At 47.5% G+C, this 23,818-nt stretch overlaps 1 protein-coding gene across 2 annotated transcripts in view; it reads left to right on the top strand.

The window, feature by feature from the left end:
* The window catches only part of PKHD1 (PKHD1 ciliary IPT domain containing fibrocystin/polyductin), a 607,682-nt gene that overhangs the window by 542,604 nt on the left and 41,260 nt on the right, over positions 1–23,818 (top strand). For both annotated transcript variants that reach the window (XM_068280030.1, XM_068280029.1), the window contains exons 60-61: positions 16,617–16,752; positions 16,875–16,962. In XM_068280030.1, the coding sequence (XP_068136131.1) occupies positions 16,617–16,752; positions 16,875–16,962 (224 nt within the window). The remainder of the gene's footprint in view (positions 1–16,616; positions 16,753–16,874; positions 16,963–23,818) is intronic.

The raw sequence follows: 23,818 nt of genomic DNA, 5'->3' as shown, positions 1-23,818 counted from the left end.
TTTTTTTCCCCTTACAAATTTCATGTGGATCCTAAGGCCCTGCTTTGGGCATATATACAGTAAGGTTTACAGGTAGTCACCGGTGAATGAACAGGACAGAGATGTAGGTTCTTTCTTAACCTGAATCTGTTCTTAAGTTGGATCACTGTTCCACCTCTATACTCTGCACCACCTATGATTCCCCATTTGCCTCCAGTGTCCTCCTCTGTGTCTCTCTGTTCCCCTCTATGCTTGTTTGTCCCCTTCAGTGCCTTTGTTTCCTCTCTGTGCCTCTCTGTCTTCTTCTTTGCCTCTCTGTCTCCATCTGCACCTGCTTGTCCCCCTCTGTGGCTCTGTTTCCCCATGTACCTCTCTGCTTCTTTGTCTCCTCTGTGCCTCTGTCCCCTCTATGCCTCCGCCGCTCTGTGTCCCCTCTCTGTCTCTGATCCCCTTTGTTTTCTCAGTGCATTTGTACCTTCTGTGTCTTTGTCCCCTCTGTGTCTCTTTATCTGGTCTGTGCCTCTGTCCCCCTTTTTCCCATCAGCGCCTTTGTCCTTTCTGTCCTCATCCCCACTGTGTCTATTTGTCCCCTCTGTGCCTATGTCCCCCTTTGTCCCCTCAGTGCCTCTGCCCCTTCTGGGACTTTGTCCCCTGTGTGTCTATTTGTCCCCTCTGTGTCTCTGCTAGTGTTGGGCGAACAGTGTTCGCCACTGTTCGGGTTCTGCAGAACATCACCCTGTTCGGGTGATGTTCGAGTTCGGGCCGAACACCTGATGGTGTTCGGCCAAACCGTTCGGCCGCATGGCCGAACTAAGAGCGCATGGCCGAACGTTCTCCGAACGTTCGGCTAGCGCTGTGATTGGCCGAACGGGTCACGTGGTTCGAACCCGAACGCGCTCTGATTGGCCGAACTGTCACGTGGTTCGGGTAAATAAATACCCGAACCACGTCATATTTCCGCCATTTGTCTGTGGGTTTAGCTTTGGGTATGCAGGCAGGGTAGTTCGCGCTCCAGCCACGCTAGCCAGGGTCCCCCCAGTCATTGTGTCGCTGCTGGGAATAGTAGTACACCGCTCGCTCAGCATTCTGTTTACTGCCACTCTGTGTACCTCGCTCAGCCACACTATATAGCATTCTGTTTACTGTTCTGTGTCTTCTGGGAATAGTGGTACACCGCTCACCCGCCACTGTATAGCATTGTGCTCTGTGTCGCTGCTAGGAATAGTGGTACACCGCTCACCCGCCACTGTATAGCATTGTGCTCTGTGTCGCTGCTGGGAATAGTGGTACACCGCTCACCCGCCACTGTATAGCATTGTGCTCTGTGTCGCTGCTGGGAATAGTGGTACACCGCTCACCGGCCACTGTATAGCATTGTGCTGTGTGTCGCTGCTGGGAATAGTGGTACACCGCTCAGCCACACTATATAGCATTCTGTTTACTGTTCTGTGTCTGCTGGGAATAGTAGTACACCGCTCGCTCAGCCACACTATATAGCATTCTGTTTACTGCCACTCTGTGTACCTCGCTCAGCCACACTATATAGCATTCTGTTTACTGTTCTGTGTCTGCTGGGAATAGTAGTACTCCGCTCGCTCAGCCACACTATATAGCATTCTGTTTACTGCCACTCTGTGTACCTCGCTCAGCCACACTATATAGCATTCTGTTTACTGCCACTCTGTGTCTGCTGGGAATAGTAGTACACCGCTCACCCGCCACTGTATAGCATTGTGCTCTGTGTCGCTGCTGGGAATAGTGGTACTGTATAGCATTTCTGTACTGCCACTGTACTGCTGCCAGTCAGCGTGTACTGTAAGGATAAGTGAAATGAGGAAGAAATCCGGTGAAAGAGGGAGGGGCAAGGGAAGAGGTGTTTCCCCTGATGGTTCACGTACAGGCCACAGGGGAGCACCCAAGAAAACCCACTCAATACCGCCCATGTTGTCCAGGACAACAACCCTCACAAATCCAAAAGAGCAGGACCAGATAATTACTTGGATGACCTCTCAAGCGTCCAGCAGTGGGTTAAGCAGCACCAGCACATCACGCACGAGGTCCGAGTCCTCAGCCAGTTACAAGGAGCCAGTGGGCACAAAGCTGACACAACCGGCAGCGACACCACGCACACAACTGCCAGATAACCAGTCCGATGAATTACCTCAGGACACAATGGGGTATTCGCAGGAGCTATTCCCAGCCCAACAAACTTCCACCTTTCAAAGGTCAATGGAGGAACAGCCAGAAATGTTGTGCCCAGATTCACAACCATTAACTGTGGGAAATGCACCGCGCACTGAAATACAAGGCGAGTCCGAGGAGGACTCGGAAACCCAAATCCCAGAGCAAGTTGGGCAGGAGGGGTTGCAATTGCAGGAGGTCGGCCGACAAGATCTGGAAGACGACGTTGGAGTGAGCTGCGCAGAGGTTGTTCTGGGGAGCTCTACTCCATGGCGGCGGCCCCCCACAATGACATATGACGAGTTTGAGGAGATGGAAGAGGAGGGTATGGACAATGTGGACAGAGACCCAGATTTTGTTTGTGAACGAGAACATCGCCGTCGTAGCAGAAGCACAGATGACTCTGTTGAAGAACCCACTGCTGCACGAGTTCGCCTTGTGCCACAAGGTAGGCGGCGCGCAATTTCAGGCACCACAAGCGTGGACGTTCAAGTGAGAGGCAAAAGAGGAGCAAACAGAAATCGCCAGCAAGGCAGGTGCTCCAAAGTCTGGGCTTTCTTTGAAGACTGCACTGAGGATGTTACCATGGCGATTTGCAAGGTGTGCAAGACCCGCCTGAGCAGGGGGAAAAGTATTAACAACCTCTCCACCACCAGCATGAGCCGCCACATGCTATCCAAACATCCCACTCTGTGGGCAAACGCGGCAGGACAGGGTACCAGCAACACTGCCTCCCTTGGGTTCACCAGACTCACCACCAGACCCGCCTCAGCAGCAGCAGTAGCCCAGCCATTGCGTGGTTCACAACATTCACAAACATCAGACGGCGCTGACACTGTCACTTTCCGGAGTAGTGCTCTTGAGGTCTCCCAGTGTTCATCAAACACAACTACCAACAGCCCTTCCGTGTGCAGCGCTACGGTTCAGTTGTCTGTGTCGGAGATGTTTGAGCGCAAGAGGAAATTGCCAGCAAATGACCCCCGGGCCGTGGCAGTAACAGCCAGCATAGCCAAGCTTCTGGCCTGCGAAATGCTGCCATATCGAGTGGTGGAGACAAACAGCTTCAAGGGCATGATGTCAGTGGCCATCCCACGTTACGTGGTTCCCAGCCGCTACCACTTTGCGCGCTCTGCAGTGCCTGAGTTGCATGAGCACGTGGTCAGCAAAATAACCCGAAGCTTGAAGAATGCCGTTGCCTGCAAGGTTCACCTCACCACTGACACCTGGACGAGTGCGTTCGGCCAGGGTCGATACATCTCCCTTACCGCGCACTGGGTGAACCTTGTGGAGCCTGGCAGCGATTCCTCACCTGCTACGGCGCGGGTGTTGCCCACGCCGCAAACAGCTGCACCGCCGTCCCTCCCACTGGATAACAACAGCAGCACCTACCTCTCTGACTCCTTCTCCTCCAACGCATCTCAAAGCTGTACCTCATCCGGAAACGCTAACCCAGCAGCAGTAGGATCGTGGAAGCAGTGCAGCACAGCTGTTGGCATGCGTCAGCAAGCGTTGCTGAAGCTGATCTGCCTTGGGGATAAGCAGCACACAGGGGAGGAAATTTGGAAGGGAATAAAGGAACAGACGGATTTGTGGCTGGCACCGCTGGACCTGAAACCGGGCATGGTTGTGTGTGATAATGGGAGTAATCTCATTCGCGCTTTAAGGTTGGCTAAGCTGACACACATCCCTTGCCTGACGCACGTGATGAACCTAGTAGTTCAGCGGTTCCTGAGGACATACCCAGGCGTGGCCGATCTTCTGTTGAAGGTGCGTCGAGTGGCCAAACATTGTAGAAATTCCAGTACTGCTTCGGGGGTACTCGCCAAGATGCAGGAGCGCTTCAATCTCCCCCACCATCGCTTGCTGTGTGATGTCCCTACGCGCTGGAATTCTACGCTGCACATGCTAGCCCGCTTTTGTGAGCAGAAGAGTGCAGTGGTCCAGTACATGACGGCGCAGTACCGAGGCGCATCCGGACAGCTGCCAAGCTTCTGTGGATCCGATTGGGACAACATGTTGGACCTCTGCCAAGTCCTCCAAAATTTTGAGCAATCCACGTTGCTTGTGAGCAGTGACAACTCTTCAGTCAGCATTACCATACCACTGCTGTGTTTACTGAAGAGGTCAATGTTGAAAATCAAGGAAACAGCTGTCATGATGCAACTGGGGGAATCTGAAGGAGAAAACGATCAGCGTGATGGTACCAACATCAGGCCATCCGCCTCAGGGAACGCTGGCCCCAGCAGCTATGACGAAGAAGAGGAGGAGGAACAGCTGGAGTTGGAGCAGGAATTTCATGCCACCACTGACGGGGGCCAGAGCGGTGCACGTTGGACTTCCACAATTCAGCGCGAATGGTCAGCAGAAGCAGACCAGGAGGAAGGTGACGACTATGATGCATCACAACAACTATCACAACGCTCACAAGAGGATGATGAGGATTCTGGTAGGACTCTGGCACACATGGCTCAATTCATGCTAGACTGCATTGAACGTGACCCACGCATTGTGCGCATTCTGGACAACACCAATTACTGGGTTTATACCCTTCTGGATCCACGGTACAAACACAATGTTCCAAAACTGCTTGAAGAAAGAGTCAGACAGGTCAAAATGGAAGAATACCAGCAGGCCCTTGTGGAGACTTTAGAGAGGAGATTGACATCCTCCCCCTCCTCTAGCCAGTTGTCACCGACAGACTGACTTCCGCAAACCCAGGACGACCAGGAGGGCAGCAAACAACGCAAGCCGCAGCTAGTGCCCAAAAGGGAATGGTATCGGCAGTGTCCTTGGAGTGGGAAAATTTTCTGACACCCATGCAGCAGCAGCCCACTGAACAGCAAGCGTGCAGATCCACCTCCAACACCGATCGCCTGGAGAAGATGGTCAAGGACTACATGTCAGATGACGTAGCTGTGTTGAACAATCCATCTGCACCCTTCAACTATTGGGTATCGAAGCTAGACACCTGGCACGAACTGGCAATGTACGCAATAGAGGTGCTGGCTTGCCCGGCAGCCAGCGTTATGTCGGAACGCTGTTTCAGTGCTGCCGGAGGCATCGTCACAGATCGGCGTATCCGCCTCTCCACAGAAAATGCAGACCGTCTGACTCAAATTAAAATGAATCAATCCTGGATTGGAAATGACTACGCAACACTCCAGGACCCCAACCAAGTAACATGACCAATGAACATCTGGGATGGTGTAGCGTTTCCGGTCCCTGTTTATTGAACCTCTCATCTGTATTACATTTATGACTGCATGGCGGCAAAAAGCATTGCTGCTATATCCGCACGCTTTTTGTCCTCATGCAAGACCTGGGTTGTTGTGTCTCAAAAAGCATGGCCTTCTCCTCCTGCGCCTCCTCCTGTTCCATCACGTCTGCTGCTGCTGGGTTAGCGTTGCCGCGTGGTCCCTGTTTATTGAACCACTTATCTTTATTACATTTATGACTGCATGGCGGTACAAAGCATGCTATCCGCACGCTTCTTGTCCTCATGCAAGGCCTGGGTTGTTGTGTCTCACAAAGCGTGGCCTTCTCCTCCTGCGCCTCCTCCTGTTCCATCACGTCTGCTGCTGCTGGGTTAGCGTTGCCGCGTGGTCCCTGTTTATTGAACCACTTATCTTTATTACATTTATGACTGCATGGCGGTACAAAGCATGCTATCCGCACGCTTCTTGTCCTCATGCAAGGCCTGGGTTGTTGTGTCTCACAAAGCGTGGCCTTCTCCTCCTGCGCCTCCTCCTGTTCCATCACGTGTGCTGCTGCTGGTGCTGGGTTAGCGTTACCGGTCCCTTTTCCTGGAACCTCTTCTCTGTATTACATTTATGACTGCATGGCGAAAAAAAGCATGTTACCTGTGCAAAGAAACATGACATTTTCCACATTTAAAAGACAGTTTTTCCTTTGAAACTTTACAATCAATTTTCTCAAAAACTATAAGCTCTTTTTCAAATATTTTTTTTCCTCTTGTACCCACTCCCAAGGTGCACATACCCTGCTAATTTGGGGTATGTAGCATGTAAGGAAGCTTTACAAAGCACGAAAGTTCAGGTCCCCATTGACTTCCATTATGTTCGGAGTTCGGCGCGAACACCCGAACATCGCGGCGATGTTCGGCGAACATTCGCGAACCCGAACATCTAGGTGTTCGCCCAACACTAGTCTCTGCTCCCTTTGTCCCCTAAGTGCATTTGTCCCTTCTGTGTCTTTGTCACCTCTGTTTTTATTTGTCCCCTCTGTGTCTCTGCTCCCTCTGTCCTTTCGGTGTCTTTGCACCCTTTGTCCCTCTGTGTCCCTTCTGTGCCTCTGTCCCCTTTAGCATCAGTAGCATCAGTAGTGGTCTCACCTTCCAGCCTGAGTCCAGTGCTGTCCATCTAACCACAAGTGTCCAACTCCAGGCCTGGAGGGCCAGATCCATGCCAGTGTTTAGGATGGACTGAGAAAGAGAGGACTGTGCTCTACCTGATGGACCTCACCTTTCCTGATTCAGACCCATCAATTCATTTGAGCCGTGTCAAAAATGTGTGAGGACCTCGGCCCTCGAAGGACCAGTTTGACATCCCTGGAGACTCTAACCACTCTGCCTCCTAGAAATAAAGAACAAAAAAAACGAGTGCCTAATATAGTGTAGTATTTAGATCAGTAGTAGGTGAATATAAAAAAGCAATGATTATACTCACCAACAGAGTTCGCCACAAAGGCAACCACTGGAAAGGCAGGTGGGGAGAATTAGAACCTGACCCCACTCAGGTTTAAGAAGTCACTCTCTGTAGACAGGAAAGATATGGGGATACAACCCTCCACCAAGGGTGGACTAGACTGATTGCAGGTAGGTAAACAGAGGCGCCAGTAAGGATAAAACCGTTTAAAAAAACGTTTAAAGAGGAACTCCAGTGAAAATAATGCAATAAAAAAGTGCTTCATTTTTACAATAATTATGTATAAATGATTTAGTCAGTGTTTGCCCATTGTAAAATCTTTTAAATCCCTGATTTACATTCTGACATTTATTACATGGTGACTATTTTACTGTTGGTAGGTGATGTAGCTGCTGCATGCTTTTTTTTGGCAGTTGGAAACAGCTATTTCCCACAATGCAGCAAGGTTCACAGACAGGAAACTGCCAGGAGTACGTACTTTTCTTGTTTCTTGTGGGAAGGGTGTACACCACAATATCAGTCATACAGCGCCCCCTGATGATCCATTTGTGAAAACGAATAGATTTCTCATGTAAAAGGGGGTATCAGCTACTGATTGGGATAAAGTTCAATTCTTGGATGGAGTTTCTCTTTAACCCATTCGCGTTCCGTCGTTTTCACTTGAGGAATGTTCACCTCCCATTCATTAGCCTATAACTTTATCACTACTTATCACAATGAACTGATCTATATCTTGTTTTTTCCGCCACCAATTAGGCTTTCTTTGGGGGGTACATTTTGCTAAGAGCCACTTTACTGTAAATGCATTTTAACAGGAAGAATAAGAAAAAACAGAAAAAAATCATTATTTCTCAGTTTTCAGCCATTATAGTTTTAAAATAATACATGCCTCCATAATTAAAACTCACGTATTGTATTTGCCCATATGTCCCGGTTATTACACCGTTAAAATTATGTCCCTATCACAATGTATGGCGACAATATTTTATTTGGAAATAAAGGTGCATTTTTTCCGTTTTGCATCTATCACTATTTACAAGTTTAAAATTAAAAAACATATAGAAATATTTCATCTTTACATTGATATTTAAAAAGTTTAGATCTTTCGGTAAATATTTACATGTTTTTTTGTTTTTTTTATTGTAATGTTTTTTTGTTTTTTATATTAAACATTTTATTTGGGTATTTTTGGGAGGGTGGGATGTAAACTATAGTTTTATAATGTAATTGTGTGTTGTTTTTAATTTTTCTTACTTTTAGTTGTAGTTTTACTTTTTGGCCACAAGATGGCGGCCATGAGTTTGTTTACATGACGTCACTCTAAGCATAACACACGCTTAGAGTGATGCAGGGGGGAGGCAACGGCCAGAAAAAGCAGAGCTTCCGAGAGAAGCTGTCGCTTTTTCAGCGGGGGAGAGGAATCAGTGATCGGGCACCATAGCCCGATACATTGATTCCGTGGCTACCGAATCCGCGGCCGGGAGTGCGCGTGCATGCGCGCGATCGGCCGCAGGAGTGTGCGGTAGCGCGCATGGTTCCTGGACGTAGTTTCTACGTCCAGGAACCAAAATAGGTTAAAGGGAACCAGAGATGAACTTTTCACACAAATTAAACATATCAGTTGATAGCTTGTAAAGAATAAATGCTCTACCTGATAATTTTGCCGCTCTGGTGTGCCTTTTTTAGTGTTTTTTATCCATTATTTCTCCAGGAAAAATCAAATATGGCCGCCGGCTCATATCCCTTCTCCTTCCGGGTTATGAGTTGTTCTGGATGTGCTGTCTAGGCTATATGAGACTATGCTGCTATCTAGGCTAAATGCAGCCTTTTCTCTATGTGCTTTCATTTTGGTATGATGTACAGCTGCCTGTAGGAAGTGTCTCTCATAGGAATGAAACTGCAGTCATCACCAGTATCTAGTGCACACAGAGCACACAGGGATCATATTGCAGCCACAGAGCTTCTCTCTCAGCAGCAGCAGCTCCTCCTATGTCATCACAGCTCTCAGTATGCAAAGCAGGAAATCTGAGCCAGGAGGGAGAAGGCTTGGGCTTGAAAAGACTCCACAGAAGAGTGACTCAGCTATAATGATTCCAGGTAAAACCTCGACTGAATTAGTCGGGCAATTGTTGTCACAGCTGATAACAGATAGATTAGACTGAGAAGAATAAAACTAAAAGTATGATAGGTGTTTACTGTCATGTTCCCACTGATAAATGTAATAAAATACATGAGGGTGCTTCGTCTCTGGTTCTCTTTAAAAGGGGGAAGTTTGGTGGACTTACCTCCCTCGTCGAGAAAACAGACTGTGAGACGATACTATAATTCACAGTAACATTTATTAGATACTCCAAACGAGCAATGCGTTTCGCCGGTCACAATCCTGCTTCATCAGACAATAAATTGGAGAATGCAGAATCTGGCCTGTAACATGGCCAAGCGCCTCTGGGCGCCGCATTGGTGCTTGGCCGCTTTACAGACCGGATTCTGCATTCTCCAATTTATTGCCTGATGAAGCAGGATTGTGACCTGCGAAACGCGGTTAAATCATTTAGGCCACCACCTCTTGCCAATGTGCTCCACATGTGCTCCCGATTTCCTGGCACTTCTAGTTTTTAAACTGGAACCTCCGCCATGTCGGGAAGATGGAGAGCGACGTGGAGCGCATCAGCGAGCTGAGTTAACGCCTTCTGACTCAGCCCACGTTTATCGCATTTGCCTCATCCTTAGCAGTAGTATACATTAAATAAGGGTGCCAGAAAAAAATTGCACGGGGTGAAGCCACAATTGTTAAATATTGTCTATGACCTAGTGCACACCAGAGCGGTTCTGCTGCGTTTTGCGATCCGCTTGCGGCTGCGGATACGCTTGGGTAATGTATTTCAATGGGCTGGTGCACACCAAAGCGGGAGGTGTTTTGCAGAAACGCATACTCCCGGGCTGCTGCAGATTTTGAATTGCGGATGCGTTTCTGCCTCAATGTTAAGTATAGGAAAATCGCAAACCGCTCTGAAAAACGGCACTTCAGAGCGGTTTGCCAGGCGTTTTTGTTACAGTAGCTGTTTAGTAACAGCTTTACTGTAACAATACATGAAATCTACTACACCAAAAATGCTTCCCAAAACCGCAAAATGCTAGCTGAAACGCTGCAGAAAAAGAAAAAGCGTTTCAAAATCTGCTAGCATTTTGCGGATCTGCTAGCGGTTTTTGGTGTGCACCAGGCCAATGACAATGTGTTTTTTTTTATCATTTCTTCTTCTATATTTCAGTTAGAATAATAAATATGTTAAAATGACAGCAATAAAAAGGGCGCAGGGTGAAGTTGAAATTGCAAAATATCGTCTATAACAATGAAAACACAGAAATATTTACAAATGTAATGAGGATAGTAAAACATTGGTAGATATTAACAATATTTTACTACAGCTAAACCTAACCCTCCTCTCATACAGAGCCCTCTCTCTACCGATGTCTAAAGGTGCCCATACACTGAGCCGATTAGCGGCCGATCGATTGATATTAATCGATCGCAAATCGATTGACCAGTCTATCGATTTGTGGTCGATTTCAATCGATTTCGATCGATTTTAATCTGACATGCTGGAAAATTTAGGTCGATCTGATGAGATTGCTTATCATTTTGCATCGGATCTAATGGAAATCTGATGGCAAAAAAAAGCCATCAGATCGATTTTCAATAGATTTCATACTGAAATCTATTGGAAATCTGTTCCTGGTAAAAAATGTTCCTAAACACATCAGATAGATGAGAAATCTATCTGATGATCTATCTGCTGCTAATCTAACGAGTGTATGGCCTGGGCTGGTTCACACTGGGTGATTTTTCAGCGCTTTGCTGATCGCCAGTGATAGGCAAAGCGCTGCTACTAATGTATCGCCATGGATACATTCACACAGCAGCGTTTGCGATTTTGATCGATCACAAATGCGCTGCATGCAGAGTTTCGGAGGTGATTGGGCTGTGATTCTCGTTCTATGGAACGGAATTCACAAGCACAAATCGCGCTGAATTGTGAGATTTTGCCTGCAAGTCGCTATCACAGAGCCGAACGTGACCGCGGGCAAGCGGCGCTCCAAGCACCAAGTGTGAACCGGCCCTAACACCCCCCCCCCCCCCCCGGTGGTGCCGAACTGTAAGACCCCCTGGTGGCGTGGTACCTAACCCTAAGTCCCCCTCTGGTGGTGCCAAAGCCTAAGCCTAAGACCCCCTTGTAGTACCTAACCCTAATTCCCCCACCACCACAGTGTTGCTAACTCTAAGGTAAGGTGGTACCTAACCCTAAACCCCCCCTTCCTGTCGCCTAACCCTTAAACCCACCTTACTGACGACTAACCATAAGATTCCCCCCTTCTTGACTCCTAACCTTAAAACCCCCTCCCTCCGCCACAAATGACGTAAAAAAAAATACATTTCTGTTTTAATAATCTTATTGAATGCTAAGACAAATTTCAAAACGATAATTTACAAAATTATAATTCTCAAAACGAATTTCAAAATGTTAATTTTCAAAACATAAAATTTCAGTTGGACGGGCCCATCGCCCGCTATTTATCGGTGCAAAGATTTCTGCTTTTAGCGCCCAAAAGCTGACATTTTGCATTAGCGTCTATGGATTGCCCAAAAAGTCCATTAGCCCCAGGCTTCTTCTTTCTTGGGGCAATTTCCTGCTTCTTTACCAATATGAAGACAGACGGGACCTTATCCTTGAACAGCAATGAACACGTCTGATCGGTTGCTATGAGTTACCGCTCTCTGTACTGCAGTCTGTCTTCTGCCTCTGAGAACTGCAGACTTGTGAGAGGAGGTTATTGTTTGCCGGTAGTTTTGTTTCCACAATGAAGCATTAACCTGGATAGCCGTGCGGAGGAAGGGGGACATGCTTCCCCCCACACTGCCGCCGTGCAGGAAGGAAGGGAGCCCTGAAATAGAGCATGCAATGTTTAGGAATGGCACATGAAACAACAGGGTGTTGTGGAGCTGCAGCCTAATGGCAGCTCTCGCTGGGCGCTCGGTAGGTACGTCTGGCTGAGAATGGCATTTTCCTGGCACCACCTGGGTAGTGATGTCATTAAGGAGCAGGGCAGGAGGTGCAGAGAAGTCGGTCATATTACAGACGGAACATCTAAAAAAAAGGGCTGTGTGCAACTCCAGCAGACAAACTTCTGTGTGTGTCCCTCACAAGTGGTAAAGCAAGAAATATAACTGAGGAGAGATGCAGTCATATCAATTCCCGCTCAGTGCAGGTGCTCAGCAATGGCTGTACAGACGCCACAGCACAAGGGCTCAAACCCACTAGCAACCTTTTCTAAGTGCTAGTGATTTGGAAAGCTCTTGCTAATGCAATGCTATGGGGGATTTTTATAAAATCACATCGCTCCAGTGCGATCACACCCATAGCATTACATTAGCCAGAGCTTTTCAAATCACAAGCGCTTAGAAATGGCTTAGTAACATTACTGCTAGTGGGTTCCATGCCTAATGCTAGCATTGTGAAATCAGGGCCAGTGCTCCCATAGGCAGGATTTACCTCACAGGGGCCTATAGGCACAAATGTCCTGGTAACCTAGACTCCGCCCTCCATGAACCTACAAACCCCCACTGAACTGCACCACATACCCTCATAATTAAATAGCTAGAGGTGCCCCTGACTGAAGGGAGATCTCATTAGTGGAATGCCGAGAACTGGGTGAGTAACAGGACTCTGCATAGAGAAGGAGAGACGAATGCGCTTGGGGTAGGGAGTGAGCCACCTTTCCATCACCTGGCGCCTGTAGGCATGTGCCTACAGTGCCTTATGGTAAATCTGGCCCTGCCCATAAGCGCAAAACCAGAGGCCTGATTGGTGCGCTCCTTTATTTCCCAACCTAATACCCGTGTCAGCAGGGAAGTGGGAAAAGTCTAGAATACTTACTGGCCTCCAATAACCGATTCCAGCGGGCATTCGAACTGCACTTGATACACTAGGGGCTTTACAGCTTCAATGAACCCCCTTGGCGGTACGCAGTTTCTGAGGCTGCGTCCGCCGGGAGTTTTTTTGCCTAAAATTTTTTTAAAATGCTTTAGCTAGCATTTCACTAGCTACGCGTATGGCCAAAGTTGCTCCGGTCCCCCCCATGCCCGCTGATCGCCGCCGGCTATACGTACCTCGCCACGGTCTCATGAAAAGCGCAGTTTCCCGATCGACTTCCGGCGTTGCTATGGCGACGATCAGAGATGACGTCATGACGTCATCGACGTCATCCACAATCCTGATCGCCGTCATTGCGAAGCCTAGAGCCGATTGGGCAGCTGCACCGGCGTGGGAACGCTGGGGGGTACGTATAACGGAGGCTACTGCGGGCGATCGCGGTGGACCGGAGCAACTTTGTGCATATGCTTAGCTAGCGAACCGCTAGCTAAAGCGTAATGCACCGATTTTTTTTTTAAAAAACACGTCCTGGGGCCATGTGATCCTCCGCGGCGGCTACCCCATATCTAGTAAGGGGTTACCACTAAATTAAAGGGTTCCTTAAAGGGGCACTATGGTGAAAAAATGTAACATGTAAAATATGTGCAAACAAAAACAAATAAGAAGTACATTTTTTTCCAGCGTAAAATGAGCCATAAATTACTTTTCTCCTATGTTGCTGTCACTTACAGTAGGTAGTAGGAATCTGACAGAAGTGACAGGTTTTGGACTAGTCCATATCTTCATAGGGGATTCTTCTCAGCAAGGCTTTTATTCTTTATATTCTCTAAAAAGGATTTAAACAATGGTGCTGGCCAGCTTCCCTGCTCGCTTGCTACACAGTTTTTTGGCAGTTGGACGGAGCAACTGGCATTTACTAAGTTCTTTTGAAAATAAATAAATCCCTGAGAATCCCCCTATGAAGAGATGGACTAGTCCAAAACCTGTAGCTTCTGTCAAATTTCTACTACCTACTGTAAGTGACAGCAACATAGGCGAAAAGTAAATTTTGGCTCATTTTACTCTGGAAAAAACATACTTCTTATTTGTATATGTTTGCACATATTTTAACTTTTACAATTTTTCGCCATAGTGCCCCTTTAAGTCAAAATAAAAAAATCAGTGTAACTTACCTGGGGTTTCTTGTAGCCCCCTGGAGTCATCCTGTGCTCGCACCGTCCGTCAGAGTCCCTCTATCGTGCAGCAGCGGTGACCCCCGCTAAGCTGGCGACTGGCGTTTGCGGCCAATTGGAGGCTACTGCATATGTAGGGATTTTTGCATACTGCCCATGCACAGAATGCTCGGCCGCGGGAGCGCAGTGAGGAGGAGCGTGGCCAGCCAGCTGCTTGCTGGAGGGGCTCGGACGGACGTCGTGGACACAGGATGACTCCAGGGGGTTGCAAGAGAAGCTCCAGGTAAGTTAAACTGATTTTCTTTTTTGACTTTAAATTTCCTTTAACGCAAATCTGAACTGAAAAATAAAAGTCAAAATCAACATACACAGGTCATACTTACCTCCCGTGTATTCTGCCCATCCATCTCTTCCTCCTCTCTCGTGTCCTGTCTGTCCATTTTCCCTCATGGGTTACAGAATGCATATAGAAGAGCCTAGAGGATAATCAGGCCCTCACTGTTTTGCAGCTGCATGTGCCCTGCCCTAGAGCACAGCTCCCCAACCCTGTCCTCAAGCGGATCAATGAATAATGGCGCACAGCTCCCCAACCCTGTCCTCAAGCGGATCAGTGAATAATGGCGCACACTCGCACAGCTCCCCAACCGTCCTCAAGCGGATCAGTGAATAATGGCGCACACTCGCACAGCTCCCCAACCCTGTCCTCAAGCGGATCAGTGAATAATGGCGCACAGCTCCCCAACCCTGTCCTCAAGCGGATCAGTGAATAATGGCGCACACTCGCACAGCTCCCCAACCCTGTCCTCAAGCGGATCAGTGAATAATGGCACACAGCGCCTATGCATACAAATGGTGGCGCATTAAAAAGATACACTTATCACTATTTATCGTTAGTACTGCATAATAATGGCGCACAGGGAAAAAAGAAGAAAAACGGCACACTCTAACGTTATTTATCAATAGTGGCACACACTAACATTATTTATCAATAGCGCCCTACATAAGCCAAACTGCAGACGTTATTTAACTGCAAAGCGGTGAATGGATTTAATGTAACACTGTCAAAGTTAGGGTTAGGCACCACCAGGGGAGATTTAGGGTTAGGCACCACCAGGGGGGTGGTGGTTAGTGTTAGGCATCACCAGAGGGGTGGTTAGGGTTAGGCACCACCAGGGGGTGGTGGTTAGTGTTAGGCGCTACCGGGGGGTGGTTAGGGTTAGGCACCACCAGGGGGGTGGTTAGGGTTACGCACCACCAGAGGGGTGGTGGTTAGTGTTAGGCACCACCAGAGGGGTGGTTAGGGTTAGGCACCACCAGGGGGTGGTGGTTAGTGTTAGGCACTACCGGGGGGTGGTTAGGGTTAGGCACCACCAGGGGGGTGGTTAGGGTTAGGAACCACCAGGGGGGTGGTTAGGGTTAGGCACCACCACAGGGGTGGATAGGGTTAGGCACCACTAGGGGGGTGGTTAGGGTTAGGCACCACCAGGGGGGTGGTTAGGGTTAGGCACCACCAGAGTAGGGATGATCATTCGGATTCCGCGGAAATGCAATTTCCGAAATTCCGAGCGGAAATTGCATTTCCGCATCGGAATGCGGAAATCGGTAATGCAAGTGCGTTAGGCGGATTTTTACTGTAATGTAAAATGCAGAAAATCTACATCTGCCTATTTTCTGCATTTACATTACAGTAAAAATCCGCCGACTTTAGCGGTTAATAGCAAAGCCCCCGTAAGTCCTAGAAGCACCAAATTTTCAGGGTTTATTAAACAGAATCTCCTGAACAAGATGCAAAAAAGTTTTCAAAAAGACCTTATAGTTTTTGAGAAAATCGATGTTAAAGTCGGGTGGAATTTCCGCGATTTCCGGCGGAAATTCCGCATTGTTATGCGGAAATTGGTAGCGGAAAGCGGAATCAGTATTTGGCAATGGCAGAATGCGGATTTTACTGCGGAATCGGAAATTGGCATTTCCAACCATCCCTACACCAGAGGGGTGGATAGGGTTAGGCACCACCAGGGGGGTGGTTAGGGTTAGGCACCACCAGGGGGGGTGCTTAAGGTTAGGCACCACCAGAGGGGTGGATAGGGTTAGGCACCACCAGGGGAGTGGTTAGGGTTAGGCACCACCAGGGGGGGTTTAGGGGTTAGGGATAGGTACAGAGAGGGTTCTGTGTGTTAACGCTAAATTTCAATAAAATAAACAGAGCTAAATAACGATGAGGCTTTAACGTTAAATAGCGATAAGCAGCAAACGGATTAGTGGCAAAACCGTGCGCCATTATTCACAGGCACCGTTTTCAGATGGATCCTCAAAGCCCACCAACAGTACATGTTTTGCAGGAAACCACACACATGCACAGGTGAGGTATTTAGTGCCTCAACAGAGCTGATTAACTACCGGTGTGGATTTCCACAAAACATGCACTGTTGGTGGGCCTTGAGGACAGGGTTGGGGAACACTGCCCTAGAGGACCTGGGGCCCCTGTGTGGCTGAGCGGCCTGCACAGGCCTATGCCCGCTACTGATTGCATTGATGCGTTTGTGCTGACAATCTGGCGATTACGTTTTTTGTAATAAATACCAGTCTGATTTGCACATTATATTACTATTCTGTGTTTCCCTTGTAAGCAGCTGTCATAAGTCTCCTCCCCTCTATATGTGACATCACTGCATTGCTTTCATTTATTGCAGCTCCAGCGACATGGCGGACAGCCGCAGCTGTGTATACGTGCGACCGCACCAGCTCCACATTGATGTCCAGCCCATGGGAGGGCCAGCTGGGCTTCTGCTTCCCATACAGCCTAAACTCACATTCCTGGATATAAAGGTAGGTGAACTTCACCAGGGATGTGGTACTAAGGGTGGTGCCCACTGGAGGACAGGGGTGGAGCTTGTCATCCTGTGTTTCAGTCAGTTTTTTTTTATATACTTCTTCTGAATTGATCACAGGGAGCTCAAGTGAGGAATGTGGGACACCCTTCCAGTCCCTGGTATGTTTCAGCTCACCTGAAGGACTCTTCAAGCACCGCTCTGAAAGGTAGGTTGCACCGCAGACACATGCTTGCTTTGTATAATTACATCAAGGTCCTGATTTATTTTTCTCTCTAGCGGAGAGACATTGAGCATACCTCCCAACATTTTGAGGTGAGAAAGAGGGACACTTAAGCCACGCCCCTGCCACACCCCTTATCACGGCCCTATTTACGCATACCATAAAGATTTAATAAGACAAATATGTTGTTTTATAATTCAAACCACACTGTTTATTTCTATCCTTCATATTAACATTTTAAAATTAGTAATATATCAATTTAAAGTCTGGGAATAAAGTTTAGAGTCAAACAAACACATTTTCAGTAGAGATATATATATATTTACATAGAAAGGGGGGCAAAGTCCTTATAGAGGGACAAATGAGGAGGAAAGAGGGAAAGAGGGACAGTTGGGAGCTATGTATTGAGTGTCATCGGTAATGAAGCAAACCTGTGCAGAATCTTTGAAACGTTGTCTGCCAGGAGGTGGGAGGGGCTTGCTGGTTCGCAAACGACTGTTAGGACTGATTTACTAAAGTAGGAGAACACCAAAGACCCCCAAAGCATTGTACACACACTAGAGCAATGGTTCGCAACCTTATACCCCTTTGTGGGTCATCCCCAAGCAAATGTACCCCCTACCAAAGAAAGAGGCGGCAAAAAGTGGGCGTGGCCATGACATGATGTGAGTGGAGCTAAATACTAACTAAATACAAGTAGTCCCCAGTTAACAAATGAGATAAGGACTGTAGGTCGGTTCTTAACCTGAATCCGTTCTCTTTTGTCCCCCTCTGTTCTCTTTGTGCCTCTTTTGTCCCGCTTTGTGTGACCTCATGTCCCTCTGTCTCATCTCTGTTCTCCCTGTGCCTTTTTTGTCCCCCTCTATGTCCCCCTGTCACCTCTTGTCCCTCTCTGTGCCAGCTCTTGTCCCCCTGTCTTAGACTAGTATAGGTGCCCCCAGTATAGTTATTCAGATATAGGTCCCCCCAGTATAGGTATCCAGGCATAGGTGCCCGCAGTATAGGTATTTAAGCATAGGTACTCCCAGTATGGTTAGCCAGCTATAGGTGTGCCCCAGTATAGGTAGCCAGATACAGGTGGTGCCCCAGTATAGGTTAGCCAGGTACAGGTGCCAGCAGGATAGGTAGCAAGCTATTGGTGCCCCTGTGTAGGGAGGCTGGTACAGGTGCAGCTAAGACTTACATAACCCCATTCCAGGAACAAGAAAATGTATGTGTGCTCAAACACCAAGTTTAACACTAACAAATCTGGCTTTGCAAATCTGGCCTAATTGGCTTATCATGAGGCAATGCTCATGCAAATATACATTTGCTTTCGCATGCCAAACTATGCAGGGTCAAAACCAATACCGCAAAGCGGTTGCCCTGCGGGAATTAGTTCATGCTACATTAACACTATTCAGGAGCGCCACGGGGAGGCTTCCCAAAGCCCCCTCTATGTCCCCCTGTCACCTCTTGTCTCTCTCTGTGCCAGCTCTTGTCCCTCTGCCCTGTCTTAGACTAGTATAGGTGCCCCCAGTATAGTTATCCAGATATAGGTCCCCCAGTATAGGTAGCCAGGCATAGATGCTCACAGTAGAGGTATCCAAGCATAGGTACTCCCAGTATGGGTAGCCAGCTACAGGTGGTACTCCCAGTATGGGTATCCAGCTACAGGTGGTGCCCCAGTATAGGTTAGCCAGGTACAGGTATAGAGCACTACAGTACAGAGCACTTGGGGAGGGGTAGCTGTACACAAGAGCCTGCTGCACACTGAATAAGGACTGTCTACAAATCTTTCTCTACAAAACTGTGTTTGATTCGTTATCAGTGGCTGAGCAGATGCAGTCCTTAGAACTATTGTGCAGAGAGCAGAAAGCTTTTTCTCTCAGTGCCCTTAGTTGTCAGTCTCTCAGGATAAGGAAAATAAACTTCTCCCCCATGGGGCCCCCTGCGGCTTCTGGACTCCCCTGCGGCTGCATCCCTTGCAGGGTCTATTGTTACGCCCCTGAATAAAAGTCTATGGGTTGCATTGCAAATCACAGCTCTCTGCCATTTTCAATGTACCATTTTAAAACCACATAGCATACAATGCTTTTCTATGCGGGAAAAAAAACATGCTTTGCATGCATTTTTTACAAAAAAGAAATAATACTGTATTTTTCCCCATCAAAAAAGTCTGATTTAAAACACACACAAAAACAAAAACATAAAGTGCAAAAGCAAAACACAGATACACTCATAGCAGAAAAACCCTATTTATAAAACTTGGGCTGTAATGGTATAAGGTACCGTGACCATACGTCCCGCTTTACCCAGGACGCGTCCCGCCTTCGGAGGGCGCTGTCCCAGGCTGCATGAGGTCCCGGGAAACGTCCCGCTTTTAGCCTCGGGACTCTGGCCACCGTACTGAATGAACTAGCCGCAGCGTCTAGTAGATGCTGCGCTAGTTCATTCCCAGCAGCCCCGCTCCAGCAGCCTCCATTGTCCTTCCTCGGCAGGCACAGGCAGAGCTACGGGAAGAGGGCGTCCGGAGGCGGAGCCCTGCACTGGAGACTATTTGTGTTTCTCCGCTACAGGGCTCCGCCTCCAGACGCCATCTTGCTGTATCCCTGTTCTGCCTGAGTGCCTGTGAGCTCGGAGAGCTGCACACACACCAGAGGCCGGTTGCGTGAGGGTACTTATGTCAGGTGAGTAAATGCTTTTTTTTTTTTTTCCAGGTGAAATGTGCCCATATTGCGTTTATTTTGTGCTGACATGTTTGCCCCCATTGCGTTTATTTTGTTCTGACATGTTTGCCCCCATTGCGTTTATTTTGTTCTGATATGTTTGCCCCCATAGGCGTTTATTTTGTGCTGACATGTTTGCCACCATTGGCGTTTATTTTGTGCTGACATGTTTGCCCCCATTGACGTTTATTTTGTGCTGACATGTTTGCCCCCATTGCGTTTAATTTGTGCTGACATGTTTGCCCCCATTGGCGTTTATTTTGTGCTGACATGTTTGCCCCCATTGACGTTTATTTTGTGCTGACATGTTTGCCCCCATTGCGTTTAATTTGTGCTGACATGTTTGCTCCCATTGAGTTTATTTTGTGCTGACATGTTTGCCCCCATTGACGTTTATTTTGTGCTGACATGTTTGCCCCCATTGCGTTTACTTTGTTCTGACATGTTTGCCCCCATTGTGTTTTGTGCTGACATGTTTGCCCCCATTGACGTTTATTTTGTGCTGACATGTTTGCCCCCATTGCGTTTACTTTGTTCTGACATGTTTGCCCCCATTGTGTTTTGTGCTGACATGTTTGCCCCCATTGCATTTATTTTGTGCTGACATGTTGTCCGCAATGCGTTTATTTTGTGCTGACATGTTGCCCGCAATGCGTTTATTTTGTGCTGACATGTTGCCCGCAATGCGTTTATTTTGTGCTGACATGTTGCCCGCAATGCGTTTATTTTGTGCTGACATATTGCCCGCAATACGTTTATTTTGTGCTGACATATTGCCCGCAATGCGTTTATTTTGTGCTGACATATTGCCCGCAATACGTTTATTTTGTGCTGAAATGTTGCCCGCAATGCGTTTATTTTGTGCTGACATGTTGCCCGCAATGCATTTATTTTGTGCTGACATGTTGCCCGCAATGCATTTATTTTGTGCTGACATGTTGCCCGCAATGCGTTTATTTTGCGCTGACATGTTGCCCGCAATGCGTTTATTTTGTACTGACATGTTTGCCCGCAATGCGTTTATTTTGTGCTGACATGTTGCCCGCAATGCGTTTATTTTGTACTGACATGTTGCCCGCATTGCGTTTATTTTGTGCTGACATGTTGCCCGCAATGCGTTTATTTTGTGGTGACATGTTGCCCATTGTGTTATTTTTTTGGTGTCTGGGGTAACCGTTGCTGCATTTATTATAATGGTCATAGATGGCTGTGTTTGCTGCTTTGTGGTTACGGTATACTATTAGCATCACAGTTTCTGCACACCCATGATGCGAATCCACGTTTGACCACATCATGGCGTAAACACTGCTTTCTTATGCCTCGCTGTTACATCATTACGTTAGCTCCGCCCATAGAATGTCATGGCCACACCCATTTTTTTCGGTGCTGCGCGCAAATTTGTTTAAAGCGGACCTGAACTCAGAACTTCCTCTCTGCTCTAAGATAAGCAACAGCATAATAACCTTTAAAGAAGAAAAAAACATTTTGTTTGTTACAGCTGATACAAATCTTGCAATACATCTGCAGTGTGTCTACTTCCTGCTTTCATGGAAGCAGATATAGGGTTAGCATTCTGTGTTTACAAATTAGCTACTCTGCTGAGGCAGCCAGCTGACACAGCTGAGAGATTTAATTACAGTTGTGATTAGTCACAGATGAGAGGGGGTTAGACAGGCTAAACTCTCTAAATACATACAGGGTGCATTTCTCGGTTTTGCTTCTGTCCTGTGCAAGCGTTCAGCTCCACTTTAATAACTCAGCCACCACTAGTTACTTGTTCTGAGTTAAGCGGGACTTTGACACATGGAGGAGTTCCCCTTTAGGAATGCGCTGGAGTCTTTCCAGTACACCTGTTATTTTATTTTCCTGCTACAGAGGCAATTACAGCGGCGTAATTGGCGAAGTATCCAAGAGGAACCTGCAGTAGGAAGGCTGGATTTATCTCCCCTCGCTGAAATTTCCCCCCGGGGGAGCTTTTTTTTCGGGAACTCGCGTTCACTCTCCCTACCTTTGCGAGAAAATAAAATGCGTAAAAGAGAGATATCCTCGCCTGGCATGCGTGCGCCGCGGCAGCCTAAACAAACAATTAAGGCACGTAAAATGAAATATGTGCAGAATGCAGCCCGGGCTTCCTTTTTGCGAAAGGCGTCTATACGGGGGAGATTACGGCGGGCGCCCGATCCCTCATCATCCGAGCGCGCCGCAGCTGTTGGCATCTTTCACCGGGCGAAGGCTTTATGGAGACAAACGCACGTATTACGATCCAGCTTTAAAAAACAGCGAGCGGTTTAAATGCGCAATTAGTTAACATGTAAACCGCCTCCCAGAACAGAAGCCAAAAGACTTGATGGAGCTGAGTCGAGCCTTAAATTGACTCGCTCCCGTCTTAAATACTCTCTTGCATCAAAAAGTCTTCATTAAGACTCCGGAGTGGATATAAAAGAGGGAGATTTAGGAGCATGTGTTCGGGGGAAGGGAAGCGCTCTTGTGGGAAAACGCCGAAACGCTCCTCGGGGGCTCATAAGCTTCCGAATGACAATTTACAATGTATTTGAAATCAACAGTCTTGATCTATAAACTGTGCGCTACGGGTTGTTAAAAGTTGGAGGTAGCGACGATGTTGGTACGTAATGGCTCTTTCTGCTACGCTGACTCCTCGCCGTCCTGCTGCTGCTTAACGGAAAAAATTAACCCCGTGGGTCCCGACACGAAGCGAAAAAAAAAATCATTAATGTATATACATTGTTTCTCTTTTACACTCCTGTTTCCCTTCCTCCATTCACACAAACTTCAAACAAACCTGAACTGAATATAAACTGTCCTAGGAGATCATTTTGTTTGTGGTGGTAATAGTATATGGGACTTTCCTTGAGTCTTATATTCTTATTTTTAGTTTAAGGCTACTTGCACAGTGGGACGTTGCGTTTTGATGCGACGTTAAAGTCACAATGCAAACTAACAACGCAACGTCCCAAAAATATCACAACGCAACTCTATGCCCTGTTATCGTCGCATAGAGTAGAGCATACAGGCAATGAAAAGTATGCTTCCAGGTCATTACTGAGCATGTGCAAACAGTCTACCGCAGTTAATAACGTGTATAATGCACAGCATGCAGCACTTTCTAATAATGCTGCACGTTACACACAAACGCAACATGTGCACTGTGAATGTTGCACAGACTCACGGGCTACAATTGTCGCCGCAACCACGTGGGGCACGCGTGTTGCGGCGACAGGTCCCTGGTGAGTATGGCGTGTGCCCCCCGAACCATCGTTCGTCGCTGCTGCCGCCAGGCAATTGGCGCGGTTAATCGCCTAGCGACAGTTGCCGCCGCAACTTCGCCGCAACTGTCGCTAGTCCACGTGTGTATGCGGACTAGCGACAGCAACCCTATAGCCAGAGAACTGAGTTTCCGGCTGGGAAGAGGAACATCGGCGACAGCTTCCGTCGCACAGCTGATCCCTCTTCCGCGTGTGTACGCGGAGGGACCTGGCGACGAGCTGTCGCCGGCCTGTCGCGCACACGCTCACGTGTGCTAGCGACAGGCCACAAATGTGGCCCGTGAGTATGGGCCATTAGTATTGCTGTGCGTTTGTCCACGTTAAAACTTTATCTAACGTGCGACTTTAACGTTGCACTGTGAAAGAGGCCTAAAGGTTGCAGTTCTCATTCCAATAGGATACAACTCCATAATAACTTTTAAAAAAATCATACAATAAGAAATTACTTATTTAGCTTACCGATCCTGTTTTTAGTTTTCACCGTCAGATTTAGGAGAAATGGGATATGGAAAAGAAAATATTTCTGCTTTACTGTTCTTTGTTATGCCAAAGTGACATCATTTCTGCCCTATTCTTTTTTTTTTAACCCAGCTCATTCACTTTCTACTGTCACAGCTTGTTGCCCCTCCCACAGCAAACATCACCTAGACAACAGGCTTGCATCACTGTCTAAACTCTTCAAACAGGGGGTGAAATTCAATTAATGTCTGGTCATAGTGTCTCTATCTTATCCAAAATAGGAAGCCTGTTGTTATTTGTATGCTGAGATAAGCTTGTTTCTGTAGCTAAAAAAAAACTTCCCACAATCCTGCCCAACAGTTCCTACAGTTAGGCAAAGGCACTCAGATC

The sequence above is a fragment of the Hyperolius riggenbachi genome, chromosome 4 (genome assembly GCF_040937935.1).
Source record: "Hyperolius riggenbachi isolate aHypRig1 chromosome 4, aHypRig1.pri, whole genome shotgun sequence".
NCBI lineage: Eukaryota > Metazoa > Chordata > Amphibia > Anura > Hyperoliidae > Hyperolius > Hyperolius riggenbachi.
The sequence above is the reverse complement of the archived record's forward strand: the minus strand, read 5'-3'. Positions and strand labels throughout refer to the sequence as shown.